Here is a 25,101-nt window from a genome sequence, read left to right on the forward strand (position 1 = left end):
GTCCCCACCAGTACTGTACCCCAGTGTTATACAGCGACAGACCTGTCCCCACCAGTACTGTACCCCAGTGTTATACAGCGACAGACCTGTCCCCACCAGTACTGTACCCAGTGTTATACAGCGACAGACCTGTCCCCACCAGTACTGTACCCAGTGTTATACAGTGACAGACCTGTCCCCACCCGTACTGTACCCCAGTGTTATACAGTGACAGACCCGTCCCCACCAGTACTGTACCCGTGTTATACAGTGACAGATCCGTCCCCACCCGTACTGTACCCCAGTGTTATACAGTGACAGGCCCGTCCCCACCAGTACTGTACCCGTGTTATACAGCGACAGACCCGTCCCCATCCGTACTGTACCCCAGTGTTATACAGTGACAGACCTGTCCCCACCAGTACTGTGCCCCAGTGTTACACAGTGACAGACCAGTCCCCACCAGTACTGTACCCCAGTGTTATACAGCGACAGACCTGTCCCCATCCGTACTGTACCCCAGTGTTATACAGTGACAGACCTGTCCCCACCCGTACTGTACCCCAGTGTTATACAGCGACAGATCCGTCCCCACCCGTACTGCACCCCAGTGTTATACAGCGACAGACCTGTGCCCACCAGTACTGTGCCCCAGTGTTATACAGCGACAGACCTGTCCCCACCAGTACTGTACCCCAGTGTTATACAGCGACAGACCTGTCCCCACCAGTACTGTGCCCCAGTGTTATACAGCGACAGACCTGTCCCCACCTGTACTGTACCCCAGTGTTATACAGTGACAGACCTGTCCCCACCAGTACTGTACCCCAGTGTTATACAGCAACAGACCTGTCCCCACCAGTACTGTGCCCCAGTGTTATACAGCGACAGACCTGTCCCCACCTGTACTGTACCCCAGTGTTATACAGTGACAGACCTGTCCCCACCTGTACTGTACCCCAGTGTTATACAGTGACAGACCTGTCCCCACCAGTACTGTACCCAGTGTTATACAGCGACAGACCTGTCCCCACCAGTACTGTGCCCCAGTGTTATACGGCGACAGACCTGTCCCCACCAGTACTGTACCCCAGTGTTATACAGCGACAGACCTGTCCCCACCCGTACTGTACCCCAGTGTTATACAGCGACAGACCTGTCCCCACCCGTACTGTACCCCAGTGTTATACAGTGACAGGCCTGTCCCCACCAGTACTGTACCCCAGTGTTATACAGCGACAGACCTGTCCCCACCAGTACTGTACCCCAGTGTTATACAGCGACAGACCTGTCCCCACCAGTACTGTACCCCAGTGTTATACAGCGACAGACCTGTCCCCACCCGTACTGTACCCCAGTGTTATACAGTGACAGACCTGTCCCCACCAGTACTGTACCCCAGTGTTATACAGTGACAGACCTGTCCCCACCAGTACTGTACCCCGGTGTTATACAGCGACAGATCCGTCCCCACCCATACTGTACCCCAGTGTTATACAGTGACAGACCTGTCCCCATCAGTACTGTACCCCAGTGTTATACAGCGACAGACCTGTCCCCACCTGTACTGTACCCAGTGTTATACAGCGACAGACCTGTCCCCACCAGTACTGTGCCCCAGTGTTATACGGCGACAGACCTGTCCCCACCAGTACTGTACCCCAGTGTTATACAGTGACAGATCCGTCCCCACCAGTACTGTACCCCAGTGTTATACAGGGACAGACCTGTCCCCACCCGTACTGTACCCCAGTGTTATACAGCGACAGACCCGTCCCCACCCGTACTGTACCCCAGTGTTATACAGCGACAGACCCGTCCCCACCCGTACTGTACCCCAGTGTTATACAGCGACAGACCCGTCCCCACCAGTACTGTACCCCAGTGTTATACAGCGACAGACTGGATCCCACCAGTACTGTACCCAGTGTTATACAGCGACAGACCAGTCCCCACCAGTACTGTACCCCAGTGTTATACAGCGACAGACCCGTCCCCACCAGTACTGTACCCCAGTGTTATACAGCGACAGACTGGATCCCACCAGTACTGTACCCAGTGTTATACAGCGACAGACCTGTCCCCACCAGTACTGTACCCCAGTGTTATACAGTGACAGATCCGTCCCCACCAGTACTGTACCCCAGTGTTATACAGGGACAGACCTGTCCCCACCAGTACTGTACCCCAGTGTTATACAGCGACAGACCTGTCCCCACCAGTACTGTACCCCAGTGTTATACAGTGACAGACCTGTCCCCACCTGTACTGTACCCCAGTGTTATATAGTGACAGACCTGTCCCCACCAGTACTGTACCCGTGTTATACAGTGACAGACCCGTCCCCACCAGTACTGTACCCCAGTGTTATACAGCGACAGACCTGTCCCCACCAGTACTGTACCCCAGTGTTATACAGTAACAGACCTGTCCCCACCAGTACTGTACCCAGTGTTATACAGCGACAGACCTGTCCCCACCTGTACTGTACCCCAGTGTTATACAGTGACAGACCTGTCCCCCACCAGTACTGTACCCCAGTGTTATACAGCGACAGACCTGTCCCCACCAGTACTGTACCCCAGTGTTATACAGCGACAGACCTGTCCCCACCAGTACTGTACCCAGTGTTATACAGCGACAGACCTGTCCCCACCAGTACTGTACCCAGTGTTATACAGTGACAGACCTGTCCCCACCCGTACTGTACCCCAGTGTTATACAGTGACAGACCCGTCCCCACCAGTACTGTACCCGTGTTATACAGTGACAGATCCGTCCCCACCCGTACTGTACCCCAGTGTTATACAGTGACAGGCCCGTCCCCACCAGTACTGTACCCGTGTTATACAGCGACAGATCCGTCCCCACCCGTACTGCACCCCAGTGTTATACAGCGACAGACCCGTCCCCATCCGTACTGTACCCCAGTGTTATACAGTGACAGACCTGTCCCCACCAGTACTGTGCCCCAGTGTTATACAGCGACAGATCCGTCCCCACCTGTACTGCACCCCAGTGTTATACAGCGACAGACCCGTCCCCATCCGTACTGTACCCCAGTGTTATACAGTAACAGACCTGTCCCCACCAGTACTGTACCCCAGTGTTATACAGTAACAGACCTGTCCCCACCAGTACTGTACCCCCAGTGGTATACAGAGACAGGCCTGTCCCCACCAGTACTGTGCCCCAGTGTTATACAGCGACAGACCTGTCCCCACCAGTACTGTACCCCAGTGTTATACAGCGACAGACCTGTCCCCACCAGTACTGTGCCCCAGTGTTATACAGCGACAGACCTGTCCCCACCTGTACTGTACCCAGTGTTATACAGCGACAGACCTGTCCCCACCAGTACTGTGCCCCAGTGTTATACGGCGACAGACCTGTCCCCACCAGTACTGTACCCCAGTGTTATACAGCGACAGACCTGTCCCCACCCGTACTGTACCCCAGTGTTATACAGCGACAGACCTGTCCCCACCCGTACTGTACCCCAGTGTTATACAGTGACAGGCCTGTCCCCACCAGTACTGTACCTCAGTGTTATACAGCGACAGACCTGTCCCCACCAGTACTGTACCCCAGTGTTATACAGCGACAGACCTGTCCCCACCCGTACTGTACCCCAGTGTTATACAGCGACAGATCCGTCCCCACCAGTACTGTACCCCAGTGTTATACAGGGACAGGCCCGTCCCCACCAGTACTGTACCCGTGTTATACAGCGACAGACCCGTCCCCATCCGTACTGTACCCCAGTGTTATACAGTGACAGACCTGTCCCCACCAGTACTGTACCCCAGTGTTATACAGTAACAGACCTGTCCCCACCAGTACTGTACCCCCAGTGGTATACAGAGACAGGCCTGTCCCCACCAGTACTGTGCCCCAGTGTTATACAGCGACAGACCTGTCCCCACCAGTACTGTACCCCAGTGTTATACAGCGACAGACCTGTCCCCACCAGTACTGTGCCCCAGTGTTATACAGCGACAGACCTGTCCCCACCTGTACTGTACCCAGTGTTATACAGCGACAGACCTGTCCCCACCAGTACTGTGCCCCAGTGTTATACGGCGACAGACCTGTCCCCACCAGTACTGTACCCCAGTGTTATACAGCGACAGACCTGTCCCCACCCGTACTGTACCCCAGTGTTATACAGCGACAGACCTGTCCCCACCCGTACTGTACCCCAGTGTTATACAGTGACAGGCCTGTCCCCACCAGTACTGTACCTCAGTGTTATACAGCGACAGACCTGTCCCCACCAGTACTGTACCCCAGTGTTATACAGCGACAGACCTGTCCCCACCCGTACTGTACCCCAGTGTTATACAGCGACAGACCTGTCCCCACCCGTACTGTACCCCAGTGTTATACAGTGACAGACCTGTCCCCACCAGTACTGTACCCCAGTGTTATACAGTGACAGACCTGTCCCCACCAGTACTGTACCCCGGTGTTATACAGCGACAGATCCGTCCCCACCCATACTGTACCCCAGTGTTATACAGTGACAGACCTGTCCCCACCAGTACTGTACCCTAGTGTTATACAGAGACAGACCTGTCCCCACCAGTACTGTACCCCAGTGTTATACAGCGACAGACCTGTCCCCACCCGTACTGTACCCCAGTGTTATACAGTGACAGACCTGTCCCCACCAGTACTGTACCCCAGTGTTATACAGCGACAGACCTGTCCCCACCCGTACTGTACCCCAGTGTTATACAGTGACAGACCTGTCCCCACCCGTACTGTACCCCAGTGTTATACAGAGACAGACCTGTCCCCACCAGTACTGTACCCCAGTGTTATACAGCGACAGACCTGTCCCCACCAGTACTGCACCCCAGTGTTATACAGCGACAGACTGGATCCTACCAGTTCTCCCACTGCTTGAGCCTGCGCAGTTGCCCGGCTCAGTTATTCGGACATTAGTCGAACATTGCGTGAGCTTGTGGTTTGAATTGTCGTAGCTGGGGTAGTGTGACATATTTAAAATAAGCGCGTGTCTTTGCCTTCCGGAGTGGGACGGAGGCGGTACATACCGGGTTGTCTTCCTCAGTCTTTTTTTCCGGCACATTCTCTTTCTCCTGGGCTCTGTCCTCCTGGAGCGACCTCTGCCTCCTCATCTCTGCAGAGCAGAACGAGACCGATCAGACAGAATCCGACCCCATCTGCATTTCCCGCACGGAGTAGCTGAAATGGTCTGGGAGCCGACGAACAGGGGAAAGGGAGCGATGGTAAAGTCAGGGTCTAGTTGCAAAACCGGGAGGTTTCACTGGAGTGGCTGTGGGTGTTTTTCCACAGAAACTGCATTCCACGGTTGACCTGACCGGGGGCTTTAAAACTATGAAAGGTCTTTTTTTTTGTTGTTGGGGTAGATGTGGGAAATACTCTCACTCTGAGGCAATTAGGGATGGGTGCGCTCAGTGACTGAACTTTGATTGAGAGCTCAAATGGAGGCCCTCAACACAGGACCCACTTATAAATCAAGTTGGGAATTTCGGAAAGGCTTCCCTCACTCTGACGGCGGTACAAATGTCGAACTCACTCCCGCTTTGAGGGCTATACAGTGGCTCAGTGGGTTAGTGCTGCTGCCTCAGGGTGCCAGGGACCCAGGTTCGATTCCACCCTCAGGAGAGTGTCTGTGTGGAGTTTGCACATTCTCCCGAGTCTGCGTGGGGTTTCCTCCGGATGCTCCGGTTTCCTCTCTCAGTTCAAAGATGTGCAGGTTAGGGTGGATTGGCCGTGCAAAATTGTCCCATAGTGCCCAGGGATGTGCAGGTTAGGGTGGATTGGCCGTGCAAAATTGTCCCATAGTGCCCAGGGATGTGCAGGTTAGGGTGGATTGGCCGTGCTACATTGTCCCATCGTGCCCAGGGATGTGCAGGTTAGGGTGGATTGGCCGTGCTAAATTGTCCCATAGTGTCCAGGGATGTGCAGGTTAGGGTGGATTGGCCATGCTAAATTGTCCCATAGTGCCCAGGGATGTGCAGGTTAGGGTGGATTGGCCGTGCTACATTGTCCCATCGTGCCCAGGGATGTGCAGGTTAGGGTGGATTGGCCGTGCTAAATTGTCCCATAGTGCCCAGGGATGTGCAGGTTAGGGTGGATTGGCCATGCTAAATTGTCCCATAGTGCCCAGGGATGTGCAGGTTAGGGTGGATTGGCCGTGCTAAATTGTCCCATCGTGCCCAGGGATGTGCAGGTTAGGGTGGATTGGCCGTGCTAAATTGTCCCATAGTGCCCAGGGATGTGCAGGTTAGGGTGGATTGGCCGTGCTAAATTGTCCCATAGTGCCCAGGGATGTGCAGGTTAGGGTGGATTGGCCGTGCTAAATTGTCCCATCGTGCCCAGGGATGTGCAGGTTAGGGTGGATTGGCCGTGCTAAATTGTCCCATAGTGCCCAGGGATGTGCAGGTTAGGGTGGATTGGCCGTGCTAAATTGTCCCATAGTGCCCAGGGATGTGCAGGTTAGGGTGGATTGGCCGTGCTAAATTGTCCCATCGTGCCTAGGGATGTGCAGGTTAGCTGTGTTAGCCAGGGGTAAATGTAGAGTAATATGGTAGGGGAATGGGTCCGGGTGGGTTACGTTTCAGAGTGTCAGTGTGGGTCTGTTGAGCCGAAGGGCCTGTTTCCACACTGGAGGGAATCCTTGTTTGACTTGGTGTGTCTGCACTGGTGAGGCCCACAGTGCCAAGGGCATCAGGGGAGGGAAAGATGGCACCAAGGTTCCTGACGGTTGTCCTGGAGGCGGTGGCAAAGAGGTCTCGTAGGTAGCACCTCCTCACCCAGGCCCATGTGACGGAGCACTTAGCAAGAAGGGAGTGTGACATTGGACACTTCCTTGCCTTGTTCAGGTCTCCGCCTTTGTCTTCCACGGTCCGGTTCATTTGTCGGGGGTTTTATAAGATGGCACGGAGAGCGGTGAGACTGCGCAACACCGTATCCTGCAACAGGATACACCAGACGGTAAATACATCGGTCAACACAGTTGAGATGAGCTTCAACAAAGTCTGTTCACCAGCTCTCGGCTGTGTGATAGGAGGGAGCGCACACGGGGGTTACCTCAGCATGGAGGACGTACCCTTGAGCACAGGGAGCAGGCAGTTAGCACGGGCTTGATTGGCTGAATGGCCGCTCCTCTGCAGATGGATTCTCAGACAGAACCGCCCCTCCGCCAATGGCTGGAAGGTGTCAACACAGGAGACGTAACCCTGGGGTCACACGCGTTTGGCAGGCACCACCCTCAAGATGGTACCGTTAAACTCAGCGTTCACGGTCAACCCCTGAGGAAGAGAGTGTCACTGGAAGGAGAAGGGGAAGGATGATCGAGGGAGGGGGTTGCGAAACATCCCCGACTGTCTCGGATTCACCCAGGTGCCTGACGGTTGGCCCAGAGAAGGTCATACCTGGGCGATGGTCAGCGCCATGTTGGACTCCAGCCTGATGGGGCGAAGTCACCCTGGGGTGAGACTCGGAGCAGATTTCCACCTGGACTTCAGTGACATCCACCTGCCAAAAGAAACCATGTCAAATGCAACAGCCTGATCCACTGCAGGACGGAGAGGGGGTCTTCAAACAGAACTCACTCAACACTGTCGGAGGGTCAGTACTGAGGGAGTGCTGCACTGTCAGAGGGTCAGTGCTGAGGGAGTGCCGCACTGTCGGAGGGTCAGTACTGAGGGAGTGCCGCACTGTCGGAGGGTCAGTACTGAGGGAGTGCCGCACTGTCGGAGGGTCAGTGCTGAGGGAGTGCTGCACTGTCAGAGGGTCAGTGCTGAGGGAGTGCCGCACTGTCGGAGGGTCAGTGCTGAGGGAGTGCCGCACTGTCGGAGGGTCAGTACTGAGGGAGTGCTGCACTGTCAGAGGGTCAGTGCTGAGGGAGTGCCGCACTGTCGGAGGGTCAGTACTGAGGGAGTGCCGCACTGTCGGAGGGTCAGTACTGAGGGAGTGCTGCACTGTCAGAGGGTCAGTGCTGAGGGAGTGCCGCACTGTCGGAGGGTCAGTACTGAGGGAGTGCCGCACTGTCGGAGGGTCAGTACTGAGGGAGTGCCGCACTGTCAGAGGGTCAGTGCTGAGGGAGTGCCGCACTGTCGGAGGGTCAGTGCTGAGGGAGTGCCGCACTGTCGGAGGGTCAGTACTGAGGGAGTGCCGCACTGTCGGAGGGTCAGTACTGAGGGAGTGCCGCACTGTCGGAGGGTCAGTGCTGAGGGAGTGCCGCACTGTCGGAGGGTCAGTACTGAGGGAGTGCCGCACTGTCGGAGGGTCAGTACTGAGGGAGTGCCGCACTGTCGGAGGGTCAGTACTGAGGCAATGCCGCACTGTCGGAGGGTCAGTGCTGAGGGAGCGCCGCACGGTCGGAGGGTCAGTACTGAGGGAGTGCCGCACTGTCGGAGGGTCAGTGCTGAGGGAGCGCCGCACTGTCGGAGGGTCAGTACTGAGGCAATGCCGCACTGTCGGAGGGTCAGTGCTGAGGGAGCGCCGCACTGTCGGAGGGTCAGTACTGAGGGAGTGCTGCAATGTCGGAGGGTCAGTACTGAGGGAGTGCCGCACTGTCGGAGGGTCAGTGCTGAGGGAGAGCCGCACTGTCGGAGGGTCAGTACTGAGGGAGTGCCGCACTGTCGGAGGGTCAGTACTGAGGGAGTGCCGCACTGTCGGAGCGTCAGTACTGAGGCAGTGCCGCACTGTCGGAGGGTCAGTACTGAGGGAGTGCCGCACTGTCGGAGGGTCAATGCTGAGGGAGCGCCGCATTGTCGGAGGGTCAGTACTGAGGGAGTGCCGCACTGTCGGAGGGTCAGTGCTGAGTGCGTGCCGCACTGTCGGAGGGTCAGTGCTGAGGGAGCGCCGCACTGTCGGAGGGTCAGTACTGAGGGAGCGCCGCATTGTCGGAGGGTCAGTGCTGAGTGCGTGCCGCACTGTCGGAAGGTCAGTGCTGAGTGCGTGCCGCACTGTCGGAAGGTCAGTGCTGAGGGAGTGCCGCACTGTCGGAGGGTCAGTACTGAGGGAGTGCCGCACTGTCGGAGGGTCAGTACTGAGGGAGTGCCGCACTGTCGGAGGGTCAGTACTGAGGGAGTGCCGCACTGTCGGAGGGTCAGTACTGAGGGAGTGCTGCACTGTCAAAGGGTCAGTACTGAGGGAGAGCCGCACTGTCGGAGGGTCAGTGCTGAGGGAGAGCCCACTGTCGGAGGGTCAGTACTGAGGGAGTGCCGCACTGTCGGAGGGTCAGTACTGAGGGAGTGCCGCACTGTCGGAGGGGCAGTACTGAGGGAGTGCCGCACTGTCGGAGGGTCAGTACTGAGGGAGTGCCGCACTGTCGGAGGGTCAGTGCTGAGGGAGAGCCGCACTGTCGGAGGGTCAGTACTGAGGGAGTGCCGCACTGTCGGAGGGTCAGTGCTGAGTGCGTGCCGCACTGTCGGAGGGTCAGTGCTGAGGGAGTGCCGCCCTGTCGGAGGGTCAGTGCTGAGGGAGTGCTGCATTGTCGGAGGGTCAGTGCTGAGGGAGTGCCGCCCTGTCGGAGGGTCAGTGCTGAGGGAGTGCTGCATTGTCGGAGGGTCAGTGCTGAGGGAGCGCCGCACTGTCGGAGGGTCAGTGCTGAGTGCATGCCGCACTGTCGGAGGGTCAGTGCTGAGGGAGTGCCGCACTGTCGGAGGGTCAGTGCTGAGGGAGAGTCGCACTGTCGGAGGGTCAGTGCTGAGGGAGAGCCGCACTGTCGGAGGGTCAGTACTGAGGGAGTGCTGCATTGTCGGAGGGTCAGTGCTGAGGGAGCGCCGCACTGTCGGTGGGTCAGTACTGAGGGAGTGCTGCATTGTCGGAGGGTCAGTGCTGAGGGAGCGCCGCACTGTCGGAGGGTCAGTGCTGAGTGCGTGCCGCACTGTCGGAGGGTCAGTGCTGAGGGAGCGCCGCACTGTCGGAGGGTCAGTACTGAGGGAGCGCCGCATTGTCGGAGGGTCAGTGCTGAGGGAGTGCCGCACTGTCGGAGGGTCAGTGCTGAGGGAGAGCCGCACTGTCGGAGGGTCAGTACTGAGGGAGTGCCGCACTGTCGGAGGGTCAGTACTGAGGGAGTGCCGCACTGTCGGAGGGTCAGTACTGAGGGAGTGCCGCACTGACGGAGGGTCAGTACTGAGGGAGTGCCGCACTGTCGGAGGGTCAGTGCTGAGGGAGAGCCGCACTGTCGGAGGGTCAGTACTGAGGGAGTGCCGCACTGTCGGAGGGTCAGTGCTGAGTGCGTGCCGCACTGTCGGAGGGTCAGTGCTGAGGGAGTGCCGCACTGTCGGAGGGTCAGTGCTGAGGGAGTGCTGCATTGTCGGAGGGTCAGTGCTGAGGGAGCGCCGCACTGTCGGAGGATCAGTGCTGAGGGAGAGCCGCACTGTCGGAGGGTCAGTGCTGAGGGAGTGCTGCACTGTCGAAGGGTCAGTACTGAGGGAGTGCCGCACTGTCGGAGGGTCAGTACTGAGGGAGTGCCGCACTGTCGGAGGGTCAGTACTGAGGGAGTGCCGCACTGTCGGAGGGTCAGTACTGAGGGAGTGCCGCACTGTCGGAGGGTCAGTACTGAGGGAGTGCCGCACTGTCGGAGGGTCAGTACTGAGGGAGTGCTGCACTGTCGGAGAGTCAGTACTGAGGGAGAGCCGCACTGTCGGAGGGTCAGTACTGAGGGTGTGCCGCACTGTCGGAGGGTCAGTGCTGAGGGAGTGCCGCACTGTCGGAGGGTCAGTACTGAGGGAGTGCCGCATTGTCGGAGGGTCAGTACTGAGGGAGTGCCGCACCGTCGGAGGGTCAGTGCTGAGGGAGAGCCGCACTGTCGGAGGGTCAGTACTGAGGGAGTGCCGCACTGTCGGAGGGTCAGTGCTGAGGGAGTGCCGCACTGTCGGAGGGTCAGTACTGAGGGAGTGTCGCACTGTCGGAGGGTCAGTGCTGAGGGAGAGCCGCACTGTCGGAGGGTCAGTGCTGAGGGTGTGTTGCATTGTCGGAGGGTCAGTACTGAGGGAGTGCTGCACTGTCAGAGGGTCAGTGCTGAGGGAGTGCCGCACTGTCGGAGGGTCAGTACTGAGTGAGTGCCGCATTGTCGGAGGGTCAGTACTGAGGGAGTGCCGCACTGTCAGAGGGTCAGTACTGAGGGAGTGCCGCACTGTCGGAGGGTCAGTACTGAGGGAGTGCCACACTGTCGGAGGGTCAGTACTGAGGGAGCGCCGCACTGTCGGAGGGTCAGTACTGAGGGAGTGCCGCACTGTCGGAGGGTCAGTACTGAGGGAGTGCCGCATTGTCGGAGGGTCAGTACTGAGGGAGTGCCGCACTGTCGGAGGGTCAGTACTGAGGGAGTGCCGCACTGTCGGAGGGTCAGTACTGAGGGAGTGCCGCATTGTCGGAGGGTCAGTACTGAGGGAGTGCCGCACTGTCGGAGGATCAGTACTGAGGGAGTGCCGCATTGTCGGAGGGTCAGTACTGAGGGAGTGCCACACTGTCGGAGGCTCAGTGCTGAGGGTGTGTTGCACTGTCGGCGGGTCAGTACTGAGGGACTGCCGCACTGTCGGAGGGTCAGTACTGAGGGAGCGCCACACTGTCGGAGGGTCAGTACTGAGGGAGAGCCACACTGTCGGAGGGTCAGTGCTGAGGGTGTGTTGCACTGTCGGAGGGTCAGTACTGAGGGAGTGCCGTACTGTCGGAGGGTCAGTGCTGAGGGAGCGCCACACTGTCGGAGGGTCAGTACTGAGGGAGAGCCACACTGTCGGAGGGTCAGTACTGAGGGAGTGCTGCATTGTCGGAGGGTCAGTACTGAGGGAGTGCCGCACTGTCGGAGGGTCAGTACTGAGGGAGTGTCGCACTGTCGGAGGGTCAGTACTGAGGGAGTGCCGCACTGTCGGAGGGTCAGTACTGAGGGAGTGCCGCACTGTCGGACGGTCAGTACTGAGGGAGTGCCGCACTGTCGGAGGGTCAGTACTGAGGGAGTGCCGCACTGTCGGAGGGTCAGTACTGAGGGAGTGCTGCATTGTCGGAGGGTCAGTACTGAGGGAGTGTTGCATTGTCGGAGGGTCAGTACTGAGGGAGTGTTGCATTGTCGGAGGGTCAGTACTGAGGGAGTGCTGCACTGTCGGACGGTCATGGAGTGACTATTGGACCAGGAGCAGGGGATAATTTCGCTGTGTTCCCTGTACCTGTGTTTCTCACTCAAACTGCAAGCATTGATCACATGATTGTTTGTGGAATATTGCTGTGCTAATATTAACTGCAACATTTAAGTTTAAAGGGAACTTTACTCTATCCCTAACACCATGTGGGAGATTTAGGGGAGATGTCAGTTCTTTACACAGAGAGTGGTGGGTGTGCGGAACGCACTGCCAGCAGTGGCCGTAGAGTCAGATACATTAGGGACACATAAGCGACTCTTGGATGACAGTAAAGTGAAGGGGTTGTCGGTTAGTCTGATCTTAGAGGAGGATAAAAGGCTGGCAGCACATCGAGGGCCGAAGGGCCCGTACTGTGCTGTACTGCTCTGTATTCTAACCCCTATCCCAGTCCTGGGGAGTGTTTGATGGGGGGACAATGTAGAGGGAGCTTTACTCTGTATCTAACCCCTGTCCCTGTCCTGGGGAGTGATTGATGGGGGACAGTGTAGAGAGAGCTTTACTCTTTATCTAACCTTGTGCTGTCCCTGTCCTGGGGAGTGTTTGATGGGGGGACAGTGTAGAGGGAGCTTTACTCTGTACCTAACCCCGTGCTGTCCCTGTCCTGGGAAGTGTTTGATGGGGGACAGTGAAGAGGGAGCTTTACTCTGTAACTAACCCCGTGCTGTCCCTGTCCTGGGAGTGTTTGATGGGGGACAGTGTAGAGGGAGCTTTACTCTTTATCTAACCCCATGCTGTCCTTGTCCTAGGGAGTGTTTGATGGGGGGACAGTGTAGAGGGAGCTTTACTCTGTATCTAACCCCGTGCTGTCCCTGTACTGGGGAGTGTTTGATGGGGGACAGTGTAGAGAGAGCTTTACTCTGTATCTAACCCCATGCTGTCCCTGTCCTGGGGAGTGTTTGATGGGGGGATAGTGTAGAGAGAGCTTTACTCTGTATCTAACCCCATGTCGTCCCTGTCCTGGGGAGTGTTTGATGGGGGGACAGTGTAGAGGGAGCTTTACTCTGTATCTAACCCCGTGCTGTCCCTGTACTGGGGAGTGTTTGATGGGGGACAGTGTAGAGAGAGCTTTACTCTGTATCTAACCCCATGCTGTCCCTGTCCTGGGGAGTGTTTGATGGGGGGACAGTGTAGAGGGAGCTTTACTCTGTATCTAACCCCGTGCTGTCCCTGTACTGGGGAGTGTTTGATGGGGGACAGTGTAGAGAGAGCTTTACTCTGTATCTAACCCCATGCTGTCCCTGTCCTGGGGAGTGTTTGATGGGGGGACAGTGTAGAGGGAGCTTTACTCTGTATCTAACCCCGTGCTGTCCCTGTCCTGGGGAGTGTTTGATGGGGGGATAGTGTAGAGAGAGCTTTACTCTGTATCTAACCCCGTGCTGTCCCTGTCCTGGGGAGTGTTTGATGGGGGGACAGTGTAGAGGGAGCTTTACTCTGTATCTAACCCCATGTCGTCCCTGCCCTGATACAAATTTTGTGCTTTGAAACTGCAGAAAAGGATTGTATTTGATGTTTATGTTGTTTCAAATTTGTATGTGGTTTCCTGGTCTCTGTCTTCTGGTTCTGAAAACAACTCAGCTAAGGTCCTGTCAAAAGTGAAAGCAGTCCCGAGGTTTGGCTTTAGCTGATGGGTGCCGGGTAACTGTGTGTGAAAATCAATCTGGGATTTTTCTGCTGACTGTCCAGCCCCTGTTTGTGTTTCAGTGTCAGCTCCTGTCCTGTATAGTCAACAAACCGGGTATTATGCAATGTGTATGTTCATTTTTGTGTATCTGTGTGTAATTGTGTGTGTGTGTCTGTGTCTGTGTGTGTGTGTGTGCGCGAGCCTGTGTCTGTGATCACATATGTGTCTGTGTGTGTGATCATGTATGTCTTTGTGAATGTGTGTACATGTGTGTATCTGTGTGTGTGTGAGTGAGAGAGAGAGGTGTGTGTGTGCCTGTGAATGTTTATATGTGAGATAGAGAGAGTGTTTGTGTGTGTGTCTGTGTGAGTGTATGTGAGAGTGTGTGTGTGTCTGTGTGTGCGTGCCTGTGTGAGTGAGAGTGTGTGATCGTTTGTGTGTCTGTGTGTGTCTGTGTGAATGTGTGTAAGATAGAGAGAGAGAGAGAGAGAGAGAGAGTGTGTCTGTGTGTCTGTGTCGGTGTTTGTGTGAGATAGAGAGAGAGAGAGAGAGGGTATGTGTGTGAGAGAGTGTGTGTGTGTGTGAATGTATGTATGAGAGAGAGAGAGAGAGTGGGTGTGTGTGTGTCGATGTGTGTGTGTGAGAGAGAGTGTGTGTGGGTGTATGTGTGTCTGTATACTCTCTCACACACACACACACCCACTCTCTCTCTCTCTCTCCTTCTATCTCTCTCTGTCTCTCACAGACACACACAGTCCCTCCAGGTTGCCACCCCTGCCCCTCACTCTGAACCAGGAGCCCTCCTGCTCCTGTTTACCTCCGGCCTTGACCCGCTGCTCACCACGTCGGTCTGGCAGTGAGTGGCATCAGTCTCCTCCACAGAGTCACTGCGCCTCCGGGAGCGCCTCTTCCTGACCAGGTCGGCGTCCCGGATGTGGGAGAAGCCGGACTTGCCCGTCCTTCCTGGGGACCTGCTCTCCGACGACAGGGAGCGCTGCATCCGTTCCGGCCGGCCACCCCCGTGCCCTCCTCCTGGGGGTGAGGTTCCGCCGCTGGGCTCCCCCGGCCTCGCCTGGTCCATCCTGTCCACTTCTGCCGCCCTTCCCATCCGCTGAGGAGCCTCCCGTGAGGTCTCCTGCTCCCCGGGGCCGGCTCTCATCCCAGACTCTTCGGCGACAGGAGGCGTCGTGGTGCCAGGTTTTGGGCCCTCAGCGCCGTCCTCGGGGAGAGTCGCCACTTCGGGCCTTGCTCCGTCCTCTGATGTGGCCAAGGCTGACGCTGGGGCATCTTCCCTGTGGGACAATTCCACGGCGTTCCCATCGCCCAACCTCTCCGCTTCCAGCTCCTCATTGGTCACCGCCGCCGTCTGCTCCTGTAGTTTGCTGCCCAGCCCCACACCGGCCTGCTCCAGGGCCTTCCCATCATACCCCTGGGCAGCCATCCTCCCATCAGCCTCGGGGTCAGGCAGTTCCTCATCGCCGACTGTGATAGGCAGAGCCCCAGACTTCTCCCGGAGCTCTGGGGTTGCCAACGACCCCGTATCCTCAGCAGAGCAAGGCTCTTTGGCCTTTGCAAGATCATCCAACACTGGTGTCCCAATGGGTGCTCCATCATCCTCTCTAATGACCAGTTGGCCTCCCTTCCCATGGTCCTCCAAGACTCTCGCCCCCTTGGGTATTTCATCATCCTCTGTGATGACCAGTTGGCCACTTTCCAAATGGTCCTCTGAAGGTCTTGTTTCCGTGGGTAAACTATTATCCTCAGTAATGACCAGTGGGCTACTCTTCCCATGGTCCTTGGTGCTTGCCCCCATGGATATCCCATCATCCTCTGTAATGACCAGTTGGCTAGTCTTCCCATGGTCCTCCAAGGTGCTTGCCCCCATCGATATTCCATCATCCTCTGTAATGACCAGGTGGTTACTCTTCCCATAATCCTCTGAGGCTCTTGCCCTCATGGGTATGTCATCATCCTCTGTAATAACCAGTTGGCCACTCTTCCCATGGTCCTCTGAGGCTCTTGACCCCACGGGTGTCCCAACATCCTCGGTGATGACCACTTGGCCGTTCTTCCCATGATCCTCCGAGGCTGGCGGCCCCGTGGGTCCCCCCTCCACCTCTGCCATGGCCGCACCCCGGTGCTTCTTGCGAGTCATGGGCACAGGCGCCCCTTGGGCACCTGCCTGGCCCTCCAAGGCCGGGGCATCCCCGGACGTCGCGGGACCCTCGAGTGGGTCGGCCAGTGTCAAGGGAGCACGACCCGGAGCCGGGGGCCCCGCCCCTGTGGCCGGCCTGGCCTCTGTAGCTTGGGGGCCTAGCATGGCGACCGAAGCCTGGGGTTGGTAACCGGAGGTAACCGCCGCGGGGGAGCCCATACTGGGCCTGGGGGATTCTAGGTCCTCGCTGCCGCTGGCCAAGCCTTTGCTGGCCCTCTTCAGGGCCTCCTTCTTAGGCCTGCCAGGCCTCTGTGGTACCGGGGCTGACAGTTGTGCCTCCATTCTCTCCGAGTAAAACTGGACGGGGTCCAGGGAGCTGTGCGAGTCCGAGTCAAAGTTGCCTACCTTGTAGGTGCTCTCGCTGCTGTTCTCCTCGATGTGCACCACGTTGAGCTCCTGCCCGGTGAAGTGGGCCCGGATCTGGCACAGGTAGGTCATGACGATGAGCTTGTCGGGAATGGCGAGGAGCACCATGTCCGCCGGCTCCAGGAGCCGGGAGATGCCGAGGCTAGCGAAGCCGTCGAAGGCCTGCAGAGGGTCGGGGGTGAGAGGATGTTAAAAGGGACGGGCAGTGACAGCAATGTTATTTAATGTTTCCCCCCAACACAACGGGTAGCTGGGATGTGGAGAACGGGGTAGCACCTGCTCGGATACCCTTCCCACCTGCCCTTGTCCCGGTAGAATCCCAACAGCGACCATTCTGCCCATCGAGACTGCACTGACATTCCAAAGAGCCCAGACTCCAACCCCACCACCCCACCCCTCAACATATCACATCCCATAACTCCACATTTCCCATGGCCAATCCACCCTAACCTGCACATCCCTGGGCACTATGGGACAATTTAGCACGGCCAATCCACCCTAACCTGCACATCCCTGGGCACTATGAGACAATTTAGCACGGCCAATCCACCCTAACCTGCACATCCCTGGGCACTATGGGACAATTTAGCACGGCCAATCCACCCTAACCTGCACATCCCTGGGCACTATGAGACAATTTAGCATGGCCAATCCACCCTAACCTGCACATCCCTGGGCACTATGGGACAATTTAGCATGGCCAATCCACCCTAACCTGCACATCCCTGGGCACTATGGGACAATTTAGCACGGCCAATCCACCCTAACCTGCACATCCCTGGGCACTATGGGACAATTTAGTATGGCCAATCCACCCTAACCTGCACATCCCTGGGCACTATGGGACAATTTAGCATGGCCAACCCACCCTAACCTGCGCATCTTTGGACTGTGGGAGGAAACCGGGGGCCTAGTTCTTGTGAAGGCTCGAGGCCTAGCTCTCACGAAAGCCTGAGGACTGGTCCTCTGCTCACCTTCTTGTTGTTGGTCTTGATATCGTGAGGGTCCAGCGAGGAGTAATCTCTGAGGGAAGGAGGAGAGGGGAAGATGGAATGGTGAGTAGACAAGAACGAGAGGACTAAAGACCCTCCCCTCCCGCTCCCTTTCCGATATCCCTTGAACCACCCATTTGGGGGGGAACGGCAAGGCCAACATTTGAAGACCGATTATCCTTGAGAAGGACGGATTCAGTCCGAGCTTGACGAGTCTGTGGGACAGTTCTCCCGATTTTGTAAGTAACCCCGAAACCTCTCCCCCCACACCCCCCCCCCAACCCCTAAACCCCCTCCCCCCACCACCCCCCCCCGTGTTACTGTGGCGGACTCTGTGGATAGGCCTAGCGCCCTCAGTTGGCCATTTCCACATCAATCTGTGATCGTGTGGAGTGACGTTTGTGGGCCGGACAAGGTGATATCAAATTCTAAAAGGGGGGTGCAGGAGCAGAGGGAGCTGGGTGTACGTGTCCCTGGCAGGTGGAGAGAGAGCAGCTAATAAAGCAGGCAGTGTCCTCAGCTTCATTCACAGGGACAGGGAGTCCAAGAGCAGGGAGGAGATGGGGAATTTGGACAAGGCCCAGGTCAGACCTCAGCTGGAGTAACATGTCCAGTTGTGGGCACCAAATTATAGGAACAATGTGAGAGAGATAGATAGAGAAAGATAGATGGGGGGGGGGTGGGAGAAAGAGAGGGGGGGGGGAGGAGAGGGAGGGAGAGAGAGGGAGAGGTAGAGGAGGGGAGAGTGGGGTGAGGGAGAGAGAATGGGGTGAGAGAGAGAGAGAGTGGGGGAGTGAGAGAGAGGGAGAGAGATGGAGAGAGAGGGGGGGAGGAGAGAGAGGGGGGGAGTGAGAGAGGTGGAGAGAGAGAGGGAGGGTGAGAGAATGGGGGCGAGATAGAGAAAAATGGGGGAGGGAGAGAGAGAGAGTGGGGGTAAAGAGAGAGAGAGAAAATGGGGGAGGCAGAGAGAGAGGGAGAGAGAACAAGGGAGAGAGAGGGAAAGTGAGAGACAGGGGAGACAGAGAGGGGGAGAGAGAGCATGAAAGAGAGAGAGTGCAGAAGCAATTTACACGAAGGGTTCTGGGGGATGAGAAACCTCAGGGACAGGGAGAGAGTGCAGAAGCTGGGGGCCGTTCCCCCTCGGTGAGGGGAAGGCCGAGAGAGGGACGGGGGGGGTGGACAGAGTGGATAGGGAGGAGGTGTTCCCGCTGGGAAAAGGGAACGGGAATGGGAGGGAGAGGGGGCGTGGATTTAAAGTGAGGGACAAACAAAGCGAGGGTGATGTGAGGGGTAAACATTTCCACCCAGCGAGCGGTGAGGGGGTGGGGTACCCTGCCTGGAAATATAGGGGAGGGTCAATGGAGGGATTCAAGAGGGAGGGGGGCATTAGATGGAAATTGTAGGCAGGGATACGGGGGAAAAGGGCAGGGGATTGGCATTGGGGGATAGAACCGGGGCAGGTAGGGTGGGCCCAATGGCCTCCACCCAACACTGTAACAATTCAGAGAAAGGTGACTCAGCAGGAGGGAACAAGCCGGGCACAGGGGCTGCGACGGTAAAGGAGAAGAGCTGAGCTGCTGGGAGCGTTCTGTCGACCGTCCACGGCTAGGGGAGGGAGGGAGGAGCGTGACCCTGGCCAGCGGCGCTAACTCAATGCAGCAGCACATACATGAGTTCCGGGTGGAAGTGGTGCAGGATGGCGCAGAAGGCAAGGCCGTTCCTCCAGGAGGTGGTGAAATTGGTGATCTTCAGCCGCTGGTAATCCTGCGTTACTGCCCTGCACCAGTCCAGCAGGGAGCGGCTGGCATTGGCCAGACTCTGGACCGGGCTCTGCTGGAAAAAGGCAACGGGTTGGGGGGGGGGGGGCAGAGAAATGGAGAGAACACAGTCAGATTTGCCTGACAACTTCAAAATAGACCCAAGGTCAGTCCAGACTCACTCGTTGTGTCCCAGATAAATTTACTTCCAAACACCACAGTGCAGGATTCCGGCACAGGTTCCCAGAGCAGGCCTGTACCTGATTAGCCCAGTGATAGAACTGTACCAAACGCTGTCTACGATTCTCCAAGTCACAAGTCCAGAACCGAAATTTCAGCTCATACAACAAACTGAGGGAGCGCCACACTTTCAGAGGGTCAGTGCTGAGGGAGTGCCGCACTGTCGGAGGGTCAGTACTGAGGGAGTGCCGCACTGTCGGAGGGTCAGTGCTGAGGGAGTGCTACACTGTCGGAGGGTCAGTGCTGAGGGAGCGCCGCACTGTCGGAGGGTCAGTACTGAGGGAGTGCTACACTGTCGGAGGGTCAGTGCTGAGGGAGTGCTACACTGTCGGAGGGTCAGTGCTGAGGGAGTGCCGCACTGTCGGGGGGTCAGTACTGAGGGAGTTCCGCACTTTCAGAGGGTCAGTACTGAGGGAGTGCCACACTGTCGGAGGGTCAGTGCTGAGGGAGCGCCGCACTGTCGGAGGGTCAGTACTGAGGGAGTGCCGCACTGTCGGAGGGTCAGTACTGAGGGAGTGCCGCACTGTCGGAGGGTCAGTACTGAGGGAGTGCCGCACTGTCGGAGGGTCAGTACTGAGGGAGCGCCACACTGTCGGAGGGTCAGTACTGAGGGAGTGCCGCACTGTCGGAGGGTCAGTACTGAGGGAGTGCCGCACTGTCGGAGGGTCAGTACTGAGGGAGCGCCACACTGTCGGAGGGTCAGTACTGAGGGAGTGCTGCACTGTCGGAGGGTCAGTGCTGAGGGAGTGCCGCACTGTCGGAGGGTCAGTACTGAGGGAGTGCCGCACTGTCGGAGGGTCAGTACTGAGGGAGCGCCACACTGTCGGAGGGTCAGTACTGAGGGAGTGCTGCACTGTCGGAGGGTCAGTGCTGAGGGAGTGCCACACTGTCGGAGGGTCAGTGTTGAGGGAGTGCCGCACTGTTGGAGGGTCAGTGGTGAGGGAGGGCCGCACTGTCGGAGGGTCAGTGGTGAGGGAGGGCCGCACTGTCGGAGGGTCAGTACTGAGGGAGTGCAGCACTGTCGGAGGGTCAGTACTGAGGGAACATCGCACTGTCGGAGGGTCAGTACTGAGGGAGCGCCGCACTGTCAGAGGGTCAGTACTGAGGGAGCGCCGCACTGTCGGAGGGTCAGTGCTGAGGGAGTGCCGCACTGTCGGAGGGTCAGTGCTGAGGGAGCGCCGCACTGTCGGAGGGTCAGTGCTGAGGGAGCGCCGCACTGTCGGAGGGTCAGTACTGAGGGAGTGCCGCACTGTCAGATGGTCAGTGCTGAGGGAGTGCTGCATTGTCGGAGGGTCAGTACTGAGGGAACACGGCACTGTCAGAGGATCTAGTCGAAGGAGATGTATCCTCGACATCCAGCCTTGCCAAAGCCCGTCATACTACAACATCTTCTACAAGAATCCCTCTCATTCATCTGAAGCACAGTGACTGCTGGGGCACCCTAGCCTTCACGAGTTAACCCCCTCAGTGAAGCTAGCAGTGTGAGTTGTTGGTGAGATTGAGCGTGCATGATCAGGGCTTACTAAAGCAGGTCCTGCTGCTGTTTCCTGGGAGTCCCGGGCTCCCACGTTGGATTCCGCCATTTGCACGTTGCTGTTGAGCACTATCGGTGGGGGCGGGGCCTTCCGCTTGGTTTTGCCTTCGTTCTGATTGGCTGTGGAGTCCTCGGGAGTGGACCTTCTATTGCCAGCTGTGCCATCCTGCCCATTGGCGGTTGAGATTGACCCTTCCACCTTGCGGCTGGGCTCCGAACCCCGGTTGACGGCGTCCGGCCGTGGCGCTGACACCTTGGATGTGCCCGTCGTATCAGGAGTTCCTGTGGAGGTGACCCCTGCTCCATCGGGCGGTGCCCGATCTTCGGTGGGCAGGGTCAAACTGTGCTGTCTTTTCTTTAAACGTGGAGCCGGCAAAGGCTTCTCTCCTCCGGCCTCCACAGGCTTCACTGAGCTGAAACAGTGAGGGTGGCACAAAATGAATGTTCATCAACATACAGTAGGTCTAGTTCAACACGTGATGAGTGAATAATGACTGGAACTCAACACACAATGACTGGAACTCAACACACAATGACTGGAACTCAACACACAATGATTTGGAGACGCCACTGTTGGACTGGGGTGTACAAAATTAAAAATCATACCACACCAGGTTGCAGTCCGACAGGTTTATTTGGAAGCACCAGCTTTCGGAGCGACGCTCCTTCATCAGGTGGTTGTGGAGAATAGGGTCATAACACGCAGAATTTATCGCAAACGTTTACAGTGTGATGTAACTAAAATTATATACTGAAAATCCTGGTCTTTTTCAATATATAAAACCTGGTGTTGTGTGATTTTTAACTTTCAACACGTAGTGACTGTACCCCAACACGCGATGACTGGACCCCAACATGTGATGAGTGTAACCCAACACGCCATGACCATACCCCAACACATGATGACTGTACCCCGACACATCATGACTGTAACCGAACACGTGATGACTAATTCAACACGCAATGACTGTACCACAACACGCAATGACTATAACCCAACATGCGATGAATGTAACCCAGCACGTGATCACTGTATCCCAACATGCAATGAGTATAACCCAACATGCGATGATTGTAACCCCACACACGATGACTTTAACCCCACACGCATTGACGGTAAACCAACAGGCAATAACTGTACCCCAACACGCAATAACTGTACCCCAACACGCAATGACTGTACCCCAACACGCAATGACTGTACCCCGGCACGCAATGATTGTAACCCAATACACAATGACTGTAACCCAACATGCGATGACTGGAACCCAACACATGATGATTATAATCCAACATGTGATGACTGTAATCCAACATGTGATGACTGTAATCCAACATGCGATGACTGTAATCCAACACGTGATGACTGTCACCCAACACGTCATGACTGTAACCCAACACGTCATGACTGTAACCCAACACTGCAGGCCAACAAGCAACACTGGAACCCAACGTGGGATGACTGAGTGGAACCCAGCATGCTACAGCTGGAGTTTTAATACATAGGATCTTCTTCCTTGTTTTTAGAGATTTGTGTTGAGTCCTTCCTGAGAGGATTTGGATCCGGAGGCAATGGCAGAGGCCGGGCAGGGGTCGGGGGTCGGTGAGGGGGATGGTGCTGTTGGACTGGGCAAGGTGAGTGGCTGCAGGAAGCCACTTCTTAAATGACCCGACAGAAGGCGGTGGCTCATTGTCACAGTTCACCAAAAGACAGGGCAATTGTGGGACCGGACACCCTTACAGGTCTAACCTGGATTGACCAGGCAGGTTCCCTTCCTGAACGTGAACAAATTGGGGAAAGCGCTGGAGTCTGTCATGAAGGATGTAATAACTGAGCATTTGGAAAGCAGTGAGAGGATCAGCACAGATTCACTAAAGGGAATTTGCTTGACAAATCCCCTGCAATGTCCTGATGCGACCAGTAGAGTAGACAAGGGTGCATCAGTCGATGTTGTGTATCTGATCTTTCAAAAAGCTTTTGACAAGGTTCCACACAAGAGATCAGGAAGGAAAATTAAAGCTCGCAGTATCAGAGCTAATGTGTCGACACGGAGAGAGAACGCTGTGGCAGACAGGAAGCAGAGAGCTGGAAATAAACGGGTCCTTTTCCGAGAGGCAGGCAGAGACGAGTGGAGTGTGGCACAGGTTCAGTGCTGGGACCCCAGCTGTTCACAGTATACATTAACTATTTGGATGAAGGATTTGAAACACACTATCTCCAAGTGCGCAGACGACATTAAGCTGGGGTGGCAGTGTATTTACTATGAGGAGGATGCTAAGAGGCTGCAGGGGGACTTGGACAGGCTGGCTGAGAGGGTAAATACTTCGCAAATGCACTACCATGTGGATAAATGTGAGGCTATCCACTTTGGTCAGCCACACAGATTATGATCTGAACAGTGGCAGTTTAGGATAAGGTGGGGTGTAACGAGACCTCGGTGGAACGCTACTTCCACAACCCTTTGAGTTCCATGGACTCACAGCCATTAAAGAGTCACAGAGGTGTAGTCCCACCTTCCAGCACCCGGCCCATATCCCCCCAAATCCTTCCTATTCATGTCCCCATCCAGATGCCTTTTAAGTGTTGTCATTGTACCAGCCTCCACCACATCCTCTGGCAGCTCATTCCATACACGTACCACCCTCTGTGTGACAAAGTTGCCCATTAGGTCTCTTTTGTATCTTTCCCCTCTCACCCTAAACCTATGCCCCTCTAGTTCTGGACTCCCCCACCCCAGGGAAAAGACCTTCTCTATTTACCCTATCTATGCCCCTCATGATTTTATAAACCTCTATAAGGTCCCCCCTCAGCCTCCGACGCTCCAGGGAAAACAGCCCCAGCCTGTTCAGCCTCTCCCTGTAGCTCAAACCCTCCAACCCTGGCAACATCCTTGTAAACCTTTTCTGAACCCTTTCAAGTTTCCCAACATCTTTCCGATAGCAAGGAGGCCAGAATTTCATGCAAAAGAGAAAATAAATTCCCATCTCTGTCTTAAATGGGCAGTCCCTTGTTTTTAAACAATGACCCCTCATTCTAGATTCCTGGAAGGGGATACACCCTCTCCACATAGTATTCTTTTTAGATTACATTACAGTGTGGAAACAGGCCCTTCGGCCCAACAAGTCCACACCGACCCGCCGAAGCGCAACCCACCCATTCCCCTACATTTACCCCTTACCTAACACTACGGGCAATTTAGCATGGCCAATTCACCTGACCTGCACATCTTTGTAATCTAAAATCTAAAAAAAATCCAAAAAAAGAGACCAATATTATGCACAGTATTCCAGATGTGGTCTCATCAATACCCTGTATAGCTGAAGCATAACTCTTACATTCAATTCCTCTCTCAATAAAACAGAACAGTCCATGAGCTTTCTTGATTACTTGCTGCACCTGCATACTAATAGTCTGCCAACAGGAAGGCCTTCCTGATGAAGGGCTTATGCCCGAAATGTTGATTCTCCTGTTCCTCAAATGCTGCCTGACCTGCTGTGCTTTTCCAGCGCCTCACTCTTCGAATCTGATCTCCAGCATCTGTGGTCCTCACTTTCCCCTACTGATAGTTTATGGCTCATAAAGTAGTACACCCCGGTCCCTCTGCATCTCAGAGCTGCGTAACCTCTCACCCTTTGCTAATCCGCTTAATTTGTCTGTCTTCTTCCTGACAAAACAGGCAATTTCCCACTTCCCCGCATCGTTATCCATTCACTTTACTGATCAGTACCTGTGCACACTGAAATAAAACAAACAACCATAGGTTGCAGAAGCTAAAGGGTGGGGAGTGTGTGGAATGAGCTGCCAGAGGAAGTGGTGGAGGCTGGTACAGTGACAGCATTTAAAAGGCATCTGGGTGGGGATAGAATGGGAAGGGTTTAGAGGGATATGGGCCACGTGCTGGCAAATGGGACTAGATTAGCTTGGGATATCTGGTTGGCATGGATGAAGAGTCTGTTTCCACGCTGTACATCTCTATGACTCTATGGTCAGTATGGAGGGGTAGGGCCGAAGGGTCTGTTTCCGTGCTGTACATCTCTATGACTCTATGGTCAGTATGGAGGGGTAGGGCCGAAGGGTCTGTTTCCGTGCTGTACATCTCTATGACTCTATGGTCAGTATGGAGGGGTTGGGCTGAAGGGTCTCTTTCCGTGCTGTACATCTCTATGACTCTATGGTCAGTATGGAGGAGTTGGGCTGAAGGGTCTGTTTCTGTGCTGTACATTTCTATGACTCTATGGTCAGTATGGATGCATTTG

General features: G+C 55.9%; 1 protein-coding gene across 5 annotated transcripts in view; it reads right to left on the bottom strand.

Moving 5' to 3' along the window:
• The window catches only part of LOC122546736 (EH domain-binding protein 1-like), a 165,287-nt gene that overhangs the window by 21,375 nt on the left and 118,811 nt on the right, over window positions 1-25,101 (bottom strand). For 3 of the 5 annotated variants that reach the window (XM_087983697.1, XM_087983701.1, XM_087983700.1), the window contains 6 exons: window positions 20,834-21,257; window positions 18,983-19,146; window positions 17,296-17,344; window positions 14,558-16,483; window positions 7,407-7,509; window positions 5,040-5,125 (listed from right to left, as the gene is read on the bottom strand). In XM_087983697.1, the coding sequence (XP_087839823.1) occupies window positions 5,040-5,125; window positions 7,407-7,509; window positions 14,558-16,483; window positions 17,296-17,344; window positions 18,983-19,146; window positions 20,834-21,257 (2,752 nt within the window). The remainder of the gene's footprint in view (window positions 1-5,039; window positions 5,126-7,406; window positions 7,510-14,557; window positions 16,484-17,295; window positions 17,345-18,982; window positions 19,147-20,833; window positions 21,258-25,101) is intronic. The other 2 variants (XM_087983698.1, XM_087983699.1) reach the window with 2 other exon arrangements.

This window comes from Chiloscyllium plagiosum, unplaced genomic scaffold (assembly GCF_037043375.1).
Source record: "Chiloscyllium plagiosum isolate Xiang-an unplaced genomic scaffold, Cpla_swu_hap1 HiC_scaffold_46, whole genome shotgun sequence".
In the NCBI taxonomy this organism is placed as follows: Eukaryota; Metazoa; Chordata; class Chondrichthyes; order Orectolobiformes; family Hemiscylliidae; genus Chiloscyllium; species Chiloscyllium plagiosum.